The following is a 13554-nucleotide window of genomic DNA, read 5'->3' on the forward strand; positions in this document are numbered from 1 at the left end:
ACACCACCCTTATGGCAGAAAGTGAAGAAGAACTAAAGAGCTTCTTGATGAAAGTGAAAGATGAGAGTGAAAAAGTTGGCTTAAAGCTCAACATTCAGAAAACGAAGATCATGGCATCTGGTCTCATCACTTCATGGGAAATAGATGGGGAAACAGTGGAAACAGTGTCTGACTTTATTTTTGGGGGCTCCAAAATCACTGCAGATGGTGACTGCAGCCATCCAAGACCCTTACCCCTTGGAAGGAAAGTTATGACCAACGTAGATAGCATATTTAAAAGCAGAGACATTACTTTGCCAATAAAGGTCTGTCTAGTCAAGGCTATGTTTTTTCCAGCGGTCATGTATGGATGTGAGAGTTGGGCTGTGAATAAAGCTGAGTGCCGAAGAATTGATGCTTTTGAACTGTGATGTTGGAGAAGACTCTTGAGAGTCCCTTGGACTGCAAGGAAATCTAACCAGTCCATTCTAAAGGAGATCAGTCTTGGGTGTTCATTGGAAGGACTGATGCTGATGCTGAAGCTGAAACTCCAGTACTTTGGCCACCTCATGCGAAGAGTTGACTCATTGGAAAAGACTCTGATGCTGGGAGGGATTGGGAGCAGGAGGAGAAGGGGATGACAGAGGATGAGATGGCTGATGGCATCACCGACTCAACGGACATGAGTTTGAGTGAACTCCTTGCTGATGGACAGGGAGGCCTGGCGTGCTGCAGTTTATGGGGTCTCAAAGAGTCAGACATGACTGAGCGACTGAACTGAACTGAACTGAACTGAAGATTCACCAAAAGAACAAGTTCCATACTGAGAAAATAATTTAGTCATTTTACCAAACAGCTTACTCTTATGTGTCAATATATGCATATATATGGTGTATCACCATATGTTTAAAGATATATGCATTTGTAATTTTATATACATATGACTATCTATAATTTATTCTTGGGTACTTTTCACATATTCTTATCAAATACAAGAAGAGTAGAGTTAAAAACATGTGACATAAACTAGAAATGTCTCATCAGTGAGACATTTGTAAAGCCAGGTAGAGAGAGATTATCATGTAGTTATATAAATATGCAATGGTGAATGAGATCATAAATGTAGGAGAGCTGGCTTATACATGACCATCTTCTTTAGAATCCCAGCTAAAGTATTTATTTGTTAACTGTGAGACCTTGAAAAATTTGCTTAATTTCTCTGAGGCTGTTTTCTACCCTATAGGCAGGGGTAATGAATGATTTGCCTAAACATAGGATTTAAATGACATAATGCATGTAAAGCACTTGGCTAAATTTTACTGAAAACTTCAGAGGTGCCAGGCACTCTGCTATTATTAGGAAAAGCACTTAGCCAACTCTATGGCCAGAGAAAGCATTTAATAATAGGGTGTTAAGGACTGAACTGTGTCCACGGAAAATTCGTATGTTGAAGTTCTAACTCTCAGTATTTCAGAATGCGGCTGTATTTGGATACAGAGCCTTTAAAGAGGTGATTAAGTCAAAATGAAGCCCTTCGAGAATGGACCCTAAGCCAGCATGTGAACACAGAAAGGGACACCAGGAATATGTGAGCACGGAGGAAAGACCATGCGAGGACACGGCGAGAAGGTGGCCACCTGCAAGTCAAGGAGAGAGTGCTCAGAAGAAATCAGACCTTGGGACTCCTCGGGTGGCCCAGGGGCTGAGACTCTGCAGCCTGAGTGCAGGGCAGGCTGCATCAGGGAACTAGATCCCACATGCCACAACTAAAGATCCTGCATGCCGCAGTGACAACTGAAGATCCTGCGTGCTACAACTAAGGGCTGGTGCAGCCAGAAGGGAAGGAAGGAAGGAAGATGTAATTTGAATTTCTAGCCTCCACAATTGTTAGCAGATAAATTCCTGTTGTTTAAGCCACCCAGTCTGTGTTATTTTATTACGGCAGCCCTAAAACACTAATACACAATATAACTAGTTCCTATGACCTGGAGTCCGGCATTAAGCTGGTAGCAAAGAACCAGGTTAATTCTTTTCTTAGGGAATTTCCTGCAATGATGGTTTATGGGGATGCTCGTCATTCAGTGCTTTCAGGTTAAGGCTTCACCTAATGTTCTGAGTCAACAAGGAAATTTCTGCCAGCATCCTGTTACACTGGCTATGAGCATGATGATGAGGAAGTGACAGAGTCCCCAGTCTCCAGGCTTGGATGTCTCTTTCTTCCGTCACAGGGTTTTGCAACATGTGGATTTCAAACACCCAAGAGAGCCAGGGAATTACAGGAAAGATTTGTAAAATATTTATTTTCTTCATGCCAATACAGAGGATAGTAACATCTTTTGACTTGTTAATTAACATGCAATGGAAGACTGAGTTAAAATAAATATTTCCCCCTAAACACTACTATTTTTAAGGTGTTCACAGAGGCAATTAAGATGTGTGTGCAATGAGCAATACACATATTTACTTGTGTATGTTGACAAAAATAGTGTAAATTTAGCATTATTTTCAAACACTGCTAAAACTGTTCTATTATTATCCCAGACCGAGTAATGTTTGTATATTTTCAAAAGGTGTCTCACACTTCTTGAAAACATGGGTCTGATTTACACAGCATAAAGAATGCTGTTTGAGAATTATTTACAGATGTTGATCGCAATGATTTCAAAGCCATAATTCCTCTTATGGACAGCAGCCATTTATTTAAAGTGTAGTCTATGAGGAAGATTCAACTAATCATGCCTCCAATTAGATAGTTCTGCAAAAGAAATTGCTCAGGCTTCTCAGGCCTGTGTTCTGTGTCACGAGAGGAGCACATCTAATGACTTGTTGGACTTCTCCTTCCACAAAGATACCACACTCCTCTGTCTTCACAATCACACACAGCTTTCTAAGACGGGGTGATACTGGGGAAATGTGGACATCAGTCTCATGTTTCATATTCTGTTCTTGGAGGTAGTTGGATCTTGCATCAACTGCAGTGCTCAAGTTCTGATCCCTCGTTGTCAAAAGAGGACAGTGACAATGTGGCAATGTGTGTCCTTAGGTAACCTTGTATACCTTCACCACCCCCCCGCCACTGCCCTGTCTATTTCTCTTTCAGCCACTGCTCTCTCATTCTCACCACTGAATGCTGCAATAACATCAATGCTATACGAACAATGTTTAGAAAACAAGAGTTAAACAGGGTGGCATGATATGATGGAAAGAATATACAACTTGAATCAGGAGGGCTGTAGGAAGGCAGTGCCACTTGTTTGTTGGGTGAATCGAACAAGATCTTTCACTTCTTGGAACCTGCTTTCTCTCCTGTAAAATAGACATGATGGTATGTCCCAGGGAGCTTGTAAAGATCAAACGAGTTCAGAGATAAAAAAAAAGTATTCTGGTTCTCGGCTGGCCTGAGCTTTTTGTACCAGGGACTCTGAAATTTCAAAGCTTGAGGTAGATGAAAAGGAATCACATCAGAGGAGGCTAAGTGATGTCGCAATTTTGAGGGCTGCCTTCCTGGCCATGGGTGGTGAGACAGCAGTGAGGTGGCTGGAGTTATTGATGTATGTATGAAGGCCTGGTGGTCAATTAAGGTCGTTAGCACATATTCAGCGCTTATCTTATGCTGCAGCCAATTTAATTCCCACAACCCTAAAACACTACTATGTTTTCTTTTGTACAGAGGAAGTTACTGTGCACGAAGATGTAAATAATTTGCTAAGAGTCACATAGAAAATAAAATAAACAGTGAACCTTAGATTATAACTCATATCAACCTGAATTTAGAGCTTACTCTCTTAAACTATGTGCTGGTCTCCAGTTCAGAGAATTGAGGCAGGAGGAGGGTCAGCATTAGGATGGGTGAAAAAAGAATCAGTGAGAGACCGGCAACCACTTTATTTTCCCTTTCATCTATTTAGTTCATTTTATTTATTTATTTTTTTTTTTTTGTCATATTGGATTTATTTATTTTGGAGGGACTGGTTATTTCAAAAAGACATTTATCAATTTTCAGTATCAAAACAGTTACACTATTGGGTTTTTTTCTCCCAATTGGTCCCCAAAGAGACCACACCAAAGGAGAGGACATTTTAAGCCAATTAAGCTGCAGGATGCACCCCTAACAGACCTCACTGAAACCTCATCAAAAAAGGGGGATTGGGTAGGGAAAGAAACTTTAAAAGATCAGCACACTGCTAGCCCACAGACTGTAGAGAGCTCTCACAGGCAGAGGGGTGACCAGTTTGCCTCAACCCCAAAGAAGCAAAGTTCCAAAATATAAAAATTTACAAGTTTTGTACATACGCTTTTCAAGATTTCTCCAGCACTAACCGATACAAAGCACAGTGAGATGGCACTTTTAGAGACAGCAGCTTCAGACCCAGAAAAGGGTGATGAGATGAGTTTCATATGGCTAAATCAGTGGCAAAACATAATTTTCTTTCCTTTCTTTCAAGGAGGCAGGAGAGCAAATAAGTTGTCACTTCAATATAAGGGGCACATGATCCATTCTGTGAGCAGTTGGGAACAGGGTAGAGCTGGAACAAGGATTTGGTCTCAGAGGTTTTACCATCTTAATTGTTTGGTCACTTCTGATGAAAAAAGAAAAAAAAAAAAAAGTTGTCCAAAGATACCGTAAAGCTGAAAACCTGAACAGCATTTTTTTTTTTTTTTTTTTGGCTAACTCCTTCTGGAATCATCTTTCTGCTTTGGCAGGTACTTTTTACAGGGCAATGAGGTTTCCCCAAATGAAGCCTTTCTCTGGGCTGCTAGGCTCTCAGTAAGGCAGGCCCAAACCTTTTCCCTTTCTCTCTGGAGAAGGCAATATGCATTAAGCTGAAATGTTACCTTCCAAAAGTGAGAAAGGGATTAGACTGCTGCTTCAGTTCTACGGAATTATCTGGAATGTTTTTTTACAAATGGGTGTAACATCAAGAACAAAAAAGGTAATTACAAAATGTGTACATCACAACATGCTTTTAAAGACACTTTGCATTGTGCTCACATTCCCTTAAACGTTGTTCCCAAAGGTGCTCAGCCTCTAGCCCAACTGGAATCTCTGGGGAGAGGCAGAGACTGTTTGGCGAAAAGGACACAGGAGTAGGGGGGTGGGAGAGGTGGCGAAAGGAGAAAGCAGCCTTCCAGTTAAAGATCAGCCCTCCGTTTAAAGGTCAGCTTCGGGCAGGCTGGCCCCAGTGGAGTCGGAGTCGGGGTGAGAGGGAGGAGCAGCGGCAGGGCGGGGCTGGGGTGCTCTACATTTTATTCAGGTCAAGCAGAGTCTGGTTCAGCATCCTTTGTGTACAGAGGTCCTCCTCTTTGGTGCATTTCAGTTTATCTTCCAAATCATCAATTGTCTTTTCCAGCTTGGCTACTGATTTCTCAGCAAACTCAGCACGAGTCTCTGCCTCCTTGAGTTTATCGGTAAGAATCTTTATCTCTTCCTCATATTTGTCTTCCTTTTGAGAGTACTTTTCTTCAGCAGCACTCAGACACTTCAGGTGCTGGTCCATCAGTCTGATTTGCTCACCCATCTTTCGGCAATGGGACTCTGCCAGCTCCGCTCGCTCCTCTGTGCGCTCCAAGTCTCCCTCAATAATCACCAACTTGCGAGCCACCTCTTCATACTTCCTGTGTGCCTCTTCTGCAATGTGCTTAGCTTCTTTGAGTTGGATTTCCTGGAGTTCCATTTTTTCTTCATCTTTTAAGGCTTGGTTTTCAATAACCTTCATAACTCTCTCGCTCTCATCAGCAGCTTTCTCAGCTTCCTCCAGCTTTTGCAGCGCAGTGGCCAGGCGCTCTTGAGCTCGGTTCAGCTCCTCTTCAACCAGCTGGATCCTACGGTTTAAGGAGACCACTTCAGCCTCAGCCTGTTCTCGGGCCCATCTTTCTCCATCCACTTTCTGCTGGAGGCGCTTGGCCCTCTCCTCTGCATCATCGGCCTGCTGCTGCAGAACCTGGATCTTGCACTTCATTGCCTCGGTGACGGCGATCGCGGCCATGACAGTGGTCCCGGCCATGGTCCCCACCCAGCTCCTGCTTGCCTTCGGGTTCCTGCCTCCTCCGCTCGGCGCTCGGCGTTGCAGCCGCTTGGTTCCTGCAGGGTTGAACTTGTGGCCCACACTAGGCGAAGAGCATGCGCAGTCGAGGCTGACAGTAGGAAGCTTGGGATACTTAGGAATGGTGGGCTGCAGTTTATGGGGTCGCACAGAGTCCGACACGACTCTATTTAGTTCATTTTAAAACAATATTGAACTTGCAGAAAAGTTGTGCATACACTTTGTGGATATTTTTTCTTTTTCCTAAAATTACATACTTGTTGTTGAAATGTCCATCACCTGAAAACATCTTCATGTGCATTTCCTACAATAAGCACATTCTTTTCTATGAACACAGCACAATAATCTACATCAGAAAATTAACACTGAGCCAACAGTATCAATGAATCTGACTGAATCTACTAGTCCGGCTAGTAGATTCAAAGGTAGTCTTACAGGAGAGGGAACCAGCCTAAAATTCAGTTCTCATTAAGAAAGCTGAGTGCTGAAGAACTGAGGATTTTGTACTGTGGTGTTGAAGAAGACTCTTGATGGTCCCTTGCATGGAAATGAGATCAAAGCAGTCAATCCTAAAGGAAATCAGTTCTGAATATTCATTGGAAGGAGTGATGCTGAAGCTGAAACTCCAATACTCTGGCCACTTGATGTGAAGAACTGACTCATTGGAAAAGACCCTGATGCTGGGAAAGATCGAAGGCAGGAAGAGAAGGGGATGACAGAGGATGAGATGGATGGATAGCATCACTGACTCAATGGACATGCACTTGAGCAAGCTCTGGGAGTTGGTGAAGGACAGGGAAGCTTGGCGTGCTGCAGTCCATGGGTCATAAAGAGTCAGACACAGCTGAGCAACTGAACTGACTGACAGTCCTCTTATTCTCTTTATCCTAAATCCATTCTTCTGCTTTATCTTGCTCTTTGACAATCTTATTACTTTCAAAGATTTCAAGCCAGTTATTCTGGATAATGTCCTTCAATTTGAGTTTATCTGATAACTTCTTATGATTAGGTTCAGGCGATGCATCTATGGCAAGTGTGCATCAAAACTGAGGTTGCCTTCTCCTCATTACATTTCAGCACATGATGCCTAAGTTCTCTGTCCCATTGCTGGTTGATGTTCACTTAGATCACTGGGTATAGACAGTTGCTAGCAGCCTTTTCCATTAAAAAATGCTCAGTCTCCCCAATACAATTAATACATATCGTATGGAGAACTACTTTGAAACTATGTATATAACCCAATTTTCACATAACCTTCAATATGTCCATTCATTTGTATACAAGTCTAGATGTTATTCATATTTTATTCAGTGGGCTTTAATTGCTACTGTTATCACCTATTTTGATTCTCCAGTTTCCCCTTCAACAAGTCTCCTGTGTTCTTTTGAAATTACCATCACCATGAATACTTCTTATTTTTTGGTATGACCAGATATCCCTGGCTCATTTTTTATTATTTATTTTATTCTTATTTATTTTGGCTGCATCCGATCTTAGTTGCAGCATGGGGGAATCTTTGTCATAGTGCGTGGGCTTAGCTGCCTTGCACAATGTGGGATCTTGGTTTCCAACCAGGGATCAAACCCATGTCCTCTGCTTTGGAACAGAGATTCTTTACCACTGGACCACCAAGGAAGTCCCTCCTGGCTCATTTTGTGTGCCCATTTACGCCTGCCTAGACTCTGACAAGCTGCTCTGGACCACAGAGCAACCTTTGGCCTTCCACAGACACCTACCTTCCCCAGGATGATCTGAATTGTCAGGGAAGAGAAGAGAAGTAAAGAAGAACAGGAAGAAAAGGAGCATGCAGATTTGATAGAACTTGGAACTGGAAAAGAGAATTCTGGAGAACTGTTACAGCATGGAGTCAAAACAAGTATGGCATATAAAAGTCACTCTCTAACACATCAAATGCTTGTAAAGAGCAGATCGGCATAAGCATCAGGTCCTAAGACTAGAGAGGCAGTGTGGTCCCAGTTTGTGAAGGACTATGAGCTTCTATTAAGCACAGAATCTGTGTCTGCTTCACTGGATACACAATGCATATTTAATGGACGACTTTTTAATGGATCTTATGCATCTAAAATCACCATTGGGGAGGAGCCTGGAGAGAGAGAGAACCTGTGAATCCTAGAAACAGAACCTTTATTCATGAAAGAATTTCCTCAACTTGGATGCTGGTAAACTCTTACTAATTCTTCAAGTTTCTACCCACCTCTTGTGACCCTTTCCTAATTCCCAGGCATCTTTTATGTTAATCTGTCTTCTGGCAATGCTGTGCATATGTGTACCTTAACACTGAATCACTAACGTTAGGACTAATTGCTTTTGACAGGAAAAAGCAAACAACCATGACTTTAACAAAAGGAGAATGTTCTTCTCTCTCAGAATCTCACATAAAGGAGATGAGAGAGCTTGATGACCACCAGGATCTGCATCCTTATAATTTGCAGTTCTACAACTCTTAATGTATCACCTCACAAGCCAATGTGGCCTCTGGAGCACCAACCATCATATCTGCCATCCAAGAATCAGGAAGGAGGGAAAGACAAAGAAAAGTAGGCTATCCTTCTAACAGGAAAATTCTTGGAAATTGCCCACAAAACTATATTTATTGTTAATTTAAATAAAAGTTGTTACAAGTTCATACCTTATTACACAGAAGAGTAGCTAATGTAATTAATGTATTGGTTTCCACTAGTTTAAGTTCATATCAAGGATTGTTTCACTAAGAAAGAGAAGAGGAATAAATGTGAGAGAACAAATAACAGTCCAGGCTGAAAACATTGGCATATATGTTAGCAGCATATTTTATATGCCTATTGCTGTACCCAAGTTGGCATCATGTATTCATTTGTAAAGGCTTCCCTGAAAGCTCAGTTGGTAAAGAATCTGCCTGCAATGCAGGAGACCTCAATTCAATTCCTGGGTAGGGAAGATCAGCTGGAGAAGGGATAGACTACCCACTCGAGTATTCTTGGGCTTCCCTTGTGGCTCAGTTGGTAAAGAATCCACCTGCAATGCAGGAGACCTGTGTTTGATTCCTGGGTTGGGAAGAGACCCTGGAGAAGGGAAAGGCTACCCACTCCAGTATTCTGGCCTAGAGAATTGCATGGGCTGTATGGTCCATGGTGTTGCAAAGAGTCGGACACGACTGAGTGACTTTCACTTGCATTCGTTTGTATATTTATTCATGGGAAAAAATGTGTGTTCAGCATTAAGTATAACTTACAGTTTTTCTGCAGTTTGGTAGAGGAGGACAAATTTCAACGTATTAAACTAGATGTTATGTTATGAACTCCTTCCAGTTATGGATTCTCACAGGGTTCCCCTGCATTCCCAGCACCTTCTGCAGTCTCTAGCCCAAGATACACATGCAAAAATGATTGCTAATTAAATGAAGGAGAAGATTAAGAGCAACACAGAGTTTTCTAGAAAACAATATTTAAGAAGCTTCTATAACATATAACAGTCCAGTATCTGAGGGCAAATTCCTTAGGTTTAACTTCCATCTCTGTCACTTAGTGACATGACCCTGGGGAAATTATTTAACTTAATTTAGAATGGGAATGATAATAACTATTACTCATAGTGTTTCAGGGGGATCAAACTAGATAATATATGACAGGTGTATAGAATAGTGTATGACACATGGTTAACCCTCGATAAATTCCATCTTTTTCCAGGATTTTTCTGCCTCTTCCTTATACTGCTTTCTTATGCCAGAATCACAGACTAACTCCATTGAGCCCAGTCTTAACGCTTCAGGACAGAGTACCAATAGCCACCTGTAAAGCACAGGTAAAATGTTTACAGCAGGGACAGAAATACCACCCTGTTCCCTGTGATGCTATCACTGATGCTACTTGTTTAGTTAAAAATGTTCCCCAAAAGATGTTGTTTTCTTATAGAGTAATATTTTCTGCTCACAACAAAGCTCTTTCTTAGGTGCAATTTATGATGGTTTTATCCCATTAAAAAAAAAAAAAAAAACAATTTAGTGGAGAAGGGGGAAAAAACCTGGAAAAGATTATAGGAACTGTGGTGCTGGAGAAGACTTCTGAGAGTTCCTTGGACAGCATGGAAATCAAACCAGTCAATCCTAAAGGAAATCAATCCTGAATATTCATAGGAGGCACTGATGCTGAAGCTGAAGCTCCAATACTTTGGCCACCTGATGTGAAGAGCTGACTCAGTGGAAAAGACCCTAATGCTAGGAAAGATTGAAGGCAAAAGGAGAAGGGGGCGACAGAGGATGAGATAGCTGGATGGCATCATTGACACAACAGACATGAATTTGAGCAATCTCTGGGAGATAGTGAAGGACAGGGAAGCCTGGTGTGCTACAATCCACAGGGTCACAAAGAGTCGGACATGACTGAGTGACTGAACATCAAATATAATGAGCAGGACACTATCAGGGTCTTTAAAACTTTCACTTACATTTGAAATCTAGAGACCTGAAGTTCTTTCATGAAATAACATTCTCTCTTCTGCTCTCTTTTTTCCCTTCTAAAAGAATTTCTCACCTATTTTTCTTTTTTAAAAGAGAAAAGTGATTAGCTCCTACACAGCAGAGCTTCACAGAAAATCCATCAGCTCAGTGCTTTTTCCACCAAAGAACATGCAAGGAAGTAGGAAGTGTTGATGATTTAGTTGCTACATTGTCTCTGACTCTTGTGACTCCATGGACTGTAGACCATGGGGCTCCTCTGTCCATGGGTTCAGGCAAGAATACTGGAGTGGGTTGCCATTTCCTTCTCCAGGGTGTCTTCCTGACCCAGGAATCGAATCCAGATCTCCTGCATTGCAGGCAGATTATTTACAAACTGAGCTATGAGGGAAGCCCAAAAGACACTTAGTCGTGTCTAACTCTTTGAGACCCCATGGACTACACAGTCCATGGAATTCAGCAGGCCAGAATATGGTAAGGAAGAAAAGAACTGGGTACCTGCTGTGTGTCTGCTGTGTGTCTAGACTGGTGAAAATTATGAGTCAAAGAGCAACTTCTGTGGTTGAGAAACCAGGGTTCAGGGCTTGGTCACTTACTCAAGAGTGGCTTTGAGAAAGTTACTTAATGTGCTGGTGCCTCAGTTTCCTTATCTACAAAACAGGGTGAATACCTATGACATAAAGGTGTCATAGGCATGCAAAATGATTGTTTCATGCCTGACACCTACTGTGTGTATAACAGGGAGGGTGGTGGCTGAGAGAGTTTCAGAAAATTCCAGACCATAACAACAACAAAAACAAATACATGCTTAGGATCTATCTCAAATATTTTCATTTAATTTTGTCATTACTTTTAAATCTCCCCAAGGGATTTAATAATGGAGCCATGGACTTTCCTGGCAGTCCAGTAGTTAAGATTCTGTGCTTCCTAAGAAGAAGGCATGGGTTCGATCTCTGGTCCGGGAACTAAGGTCCCAAATGCTGCAAAATGGCTGAATAAATAAATAAATGCAGCCATATTCAAGAAGCATTGCACTTAGCTTAGCTCTTAAAACTTAGCAGCAGAATGACTGGAAATACTTCCTGGCCCCCCATATTATTATGTCCAAGGTGAGATGACTCCAATGGTCCCCAGAGAGTCCCAGGTGGCCACAGAGCCTATGATAATTGCAACTGAAGATGAACCTACAACTGTCACAGTAGGGTCATGTGGCCAACCTGTCCTATAGGGAAAGGTTTCTCATCCCAGCAGCCAAAAAAGTTATTCTGTAGGAAGAATTCTATATATTTTGGGCTAACTTATCTCTGAGCTCTGGAAGATCATTTTGTGTTGGCTAGTGAGGTAACACTTCTCTGTCCTTGAGACACTGTTGGAGTTCCATGACTTACAACAATGAGTGTGTTTGTATTATAGACAATACTCACAGAGGTGTGCCTGTGATGGCCATTATGACACAACGGCATCCAATTGAGAAAGCTCAGGCAGAGGGCTTTCCGTTAACACAAATCCTGTCCTACCTGGGGGACTAAAGTTCACCACAACTACAGAAGCCCGAGCACCTTAGAGCCAGGGCTCCACAGCAAGAGAAGCCACCGCAACAAGAAGCCCATGCACCACAACTGGAGAAAGTCTGTGCACAGCAGGGAGGAGCCAGAGCAGCCAGAAAGAAAGAAAGAAGTAATATTATTAAAAACATTTTTTTTCCCGAGGTAATGTCTCCAAATGTCACCTTTGACTGTGTGGATCACAATAAACTGTGGAAAATTCTGAAAGAGATGGGAATACCAGACCACCTGACCTGCCTCTTGAGAAATCCGTATGCAGGTCAAGAAGCAGCAGTTAGAACTGGACATGAAACAACAGACTGGTTCCAAATAGGAAAAGGAGTACGTCAAGGCTGTATATTGTCACCCTGCTTATTTAACTTCTATGCAGAGTACATCATGACAAACACTGGACTGGAAGAAACGCAAGCTGGAATCAAGATTGCCGGGAGAAATATCAATAACCTCAGATATGCAGATGACACTACCCTTAGGCAGAAAGTGAAGAGGAACTAAAAAGCCTCTTGATGAAAGTGAAAGTGGAGAGTGAAAAAGTTGGCTTAAACCTCAACAAAACGAAGATCATGGCATCCGGTCCCATCACTTCATGGGAAATAGATGGGGAAACAGTAGAAACAGTATCAGACTTTATTTTGGGGGGCTCCAAAATCACTGCAGATGGTGAATGCAGCCATGAAATTAAAAGATGCTTACTCCTTGGAAGGAAAGTTATGACTGACCTTATTCAACAGCATATTGAAAAGCAGAGACATTACTTTTCCAACAAAGGTCCGTCTAGTCAAGGCTATGGTTTTTCCAGTGGTCATGTATGAATGTGAGAGTTGCACTGTGAAGAAGGCTGAGTGCCACAGAATTGATGCTTTTGAACTGTGGTGTTGGAGGCGACTCTTGAGAGTCCCTTGGACTGCAAGGAGATCCAACCTGTCCGTTCTGAGGGATAACAGCCCTGGGATTTCTTTGGAAGGAATGATGCTAAAGCTGAAAATCCAGTACTTTGGCCACTTCATGTGAAGATTTGACTCATTGGAAAAGACTCTGATGCTGGGAGGGATTGGGGGCAAGAGGAGAAGGGGACGACAGAGGATGAGATGGCTGGATGGCATCACTGACTTGATGACTGAGTCTGAGTGAAGTCCAGGAGTTGGTGATGGACAGGGAGGCCTGGCGTGCTGCTATTCATGGGGTCGCAAAGAGTCGGACATGACTGAGTGACTGAACTGAACTGAATGTCTCCAAGCTTCGGAAAAACTAATCATGATATTCTGTTACTGGTAGTGACCAGCATAGCCTGTAAACATGGGTATTCCAAACAACAGATTTAATGAGGGGATACACACTGAAGATTAAGGCCAGATACCCTTGCAAAACTGAGTTCAAATTCTCTCTCTTACTCTCTATAGCACCATAAAATTCAACATGCCATTACACCTCACCAAACCCCTATTTCAGATCTGTAAAATGGCAATAACGATAATGAATAATTGCACTGTTGCAAGGAATCAGAGTGACGTCA

The 13554-nt window shown here is 42.2% G+C and overlaps 1 protein-coding gene across 2 annotated transcripts; it reads right to left on the reverse strand.

The window, feature by feature from the left end:
• Positions 1 to 3923: 3923 nt before the first annotated feature.
• LOC147353353 (uncharacterized) lies at positions 3924 to 6194 on the reverse strand. 2 transcript variants are annotated; one of them, XM_086349548.1, is made up of 2 exons: positions 5835 to 6046; positions 3924 to 5700 (listed from the first exon to the last, which is right to left on the reverse strand). In XM_086349548.1, the coding sequence occupies exons 1-2, from the start codon at positions 5900 to 5902 to the stop codon at positions 5220 to 5222; spliced, it is 549 nt and encodes a 182-aa protein (XP_086205674.1). In that variant the 5' UTR covers positions 5903 to 6046; the 3' UTR covers positions 3924 to 5219. The 2 variants fall into 2 exon arrangements, with proteins under 2 accessions (XP_086205674.1, XP_086205673.1); XM_086349547.1 differs by having other exon boundaries at positions 3924 to 6194.
• Between the last annotated feature and the right edge of the window lie 7360 nt (positions 6195 to 13554).

The sequence above is a fragment of the Bos grunniens genome, chromosome 18, assembly GCF_055505025.1.
Source record: "Bos grunniens cultivar Pamir isolate PY7600 chromosome 18, Bosgru_T2T1.0, whole genome shotgun sequence".
Lineage (NCBI taxonomy): Eukaryota > Metazoa > Chordata > Mammalia > Artiodactyla > Bovidae > Bos > Bos grunniens.

Bases quoted from the DNA above. Each gene is read 5' to 3' on its own strand.
- LOC147353353 (XM_086349547.1), bottom strand. From the start codon at position 5,984: ATGGCCGGGACCACTGTCATGGCCGCGATCGCCGTCACCGAGGCAATG.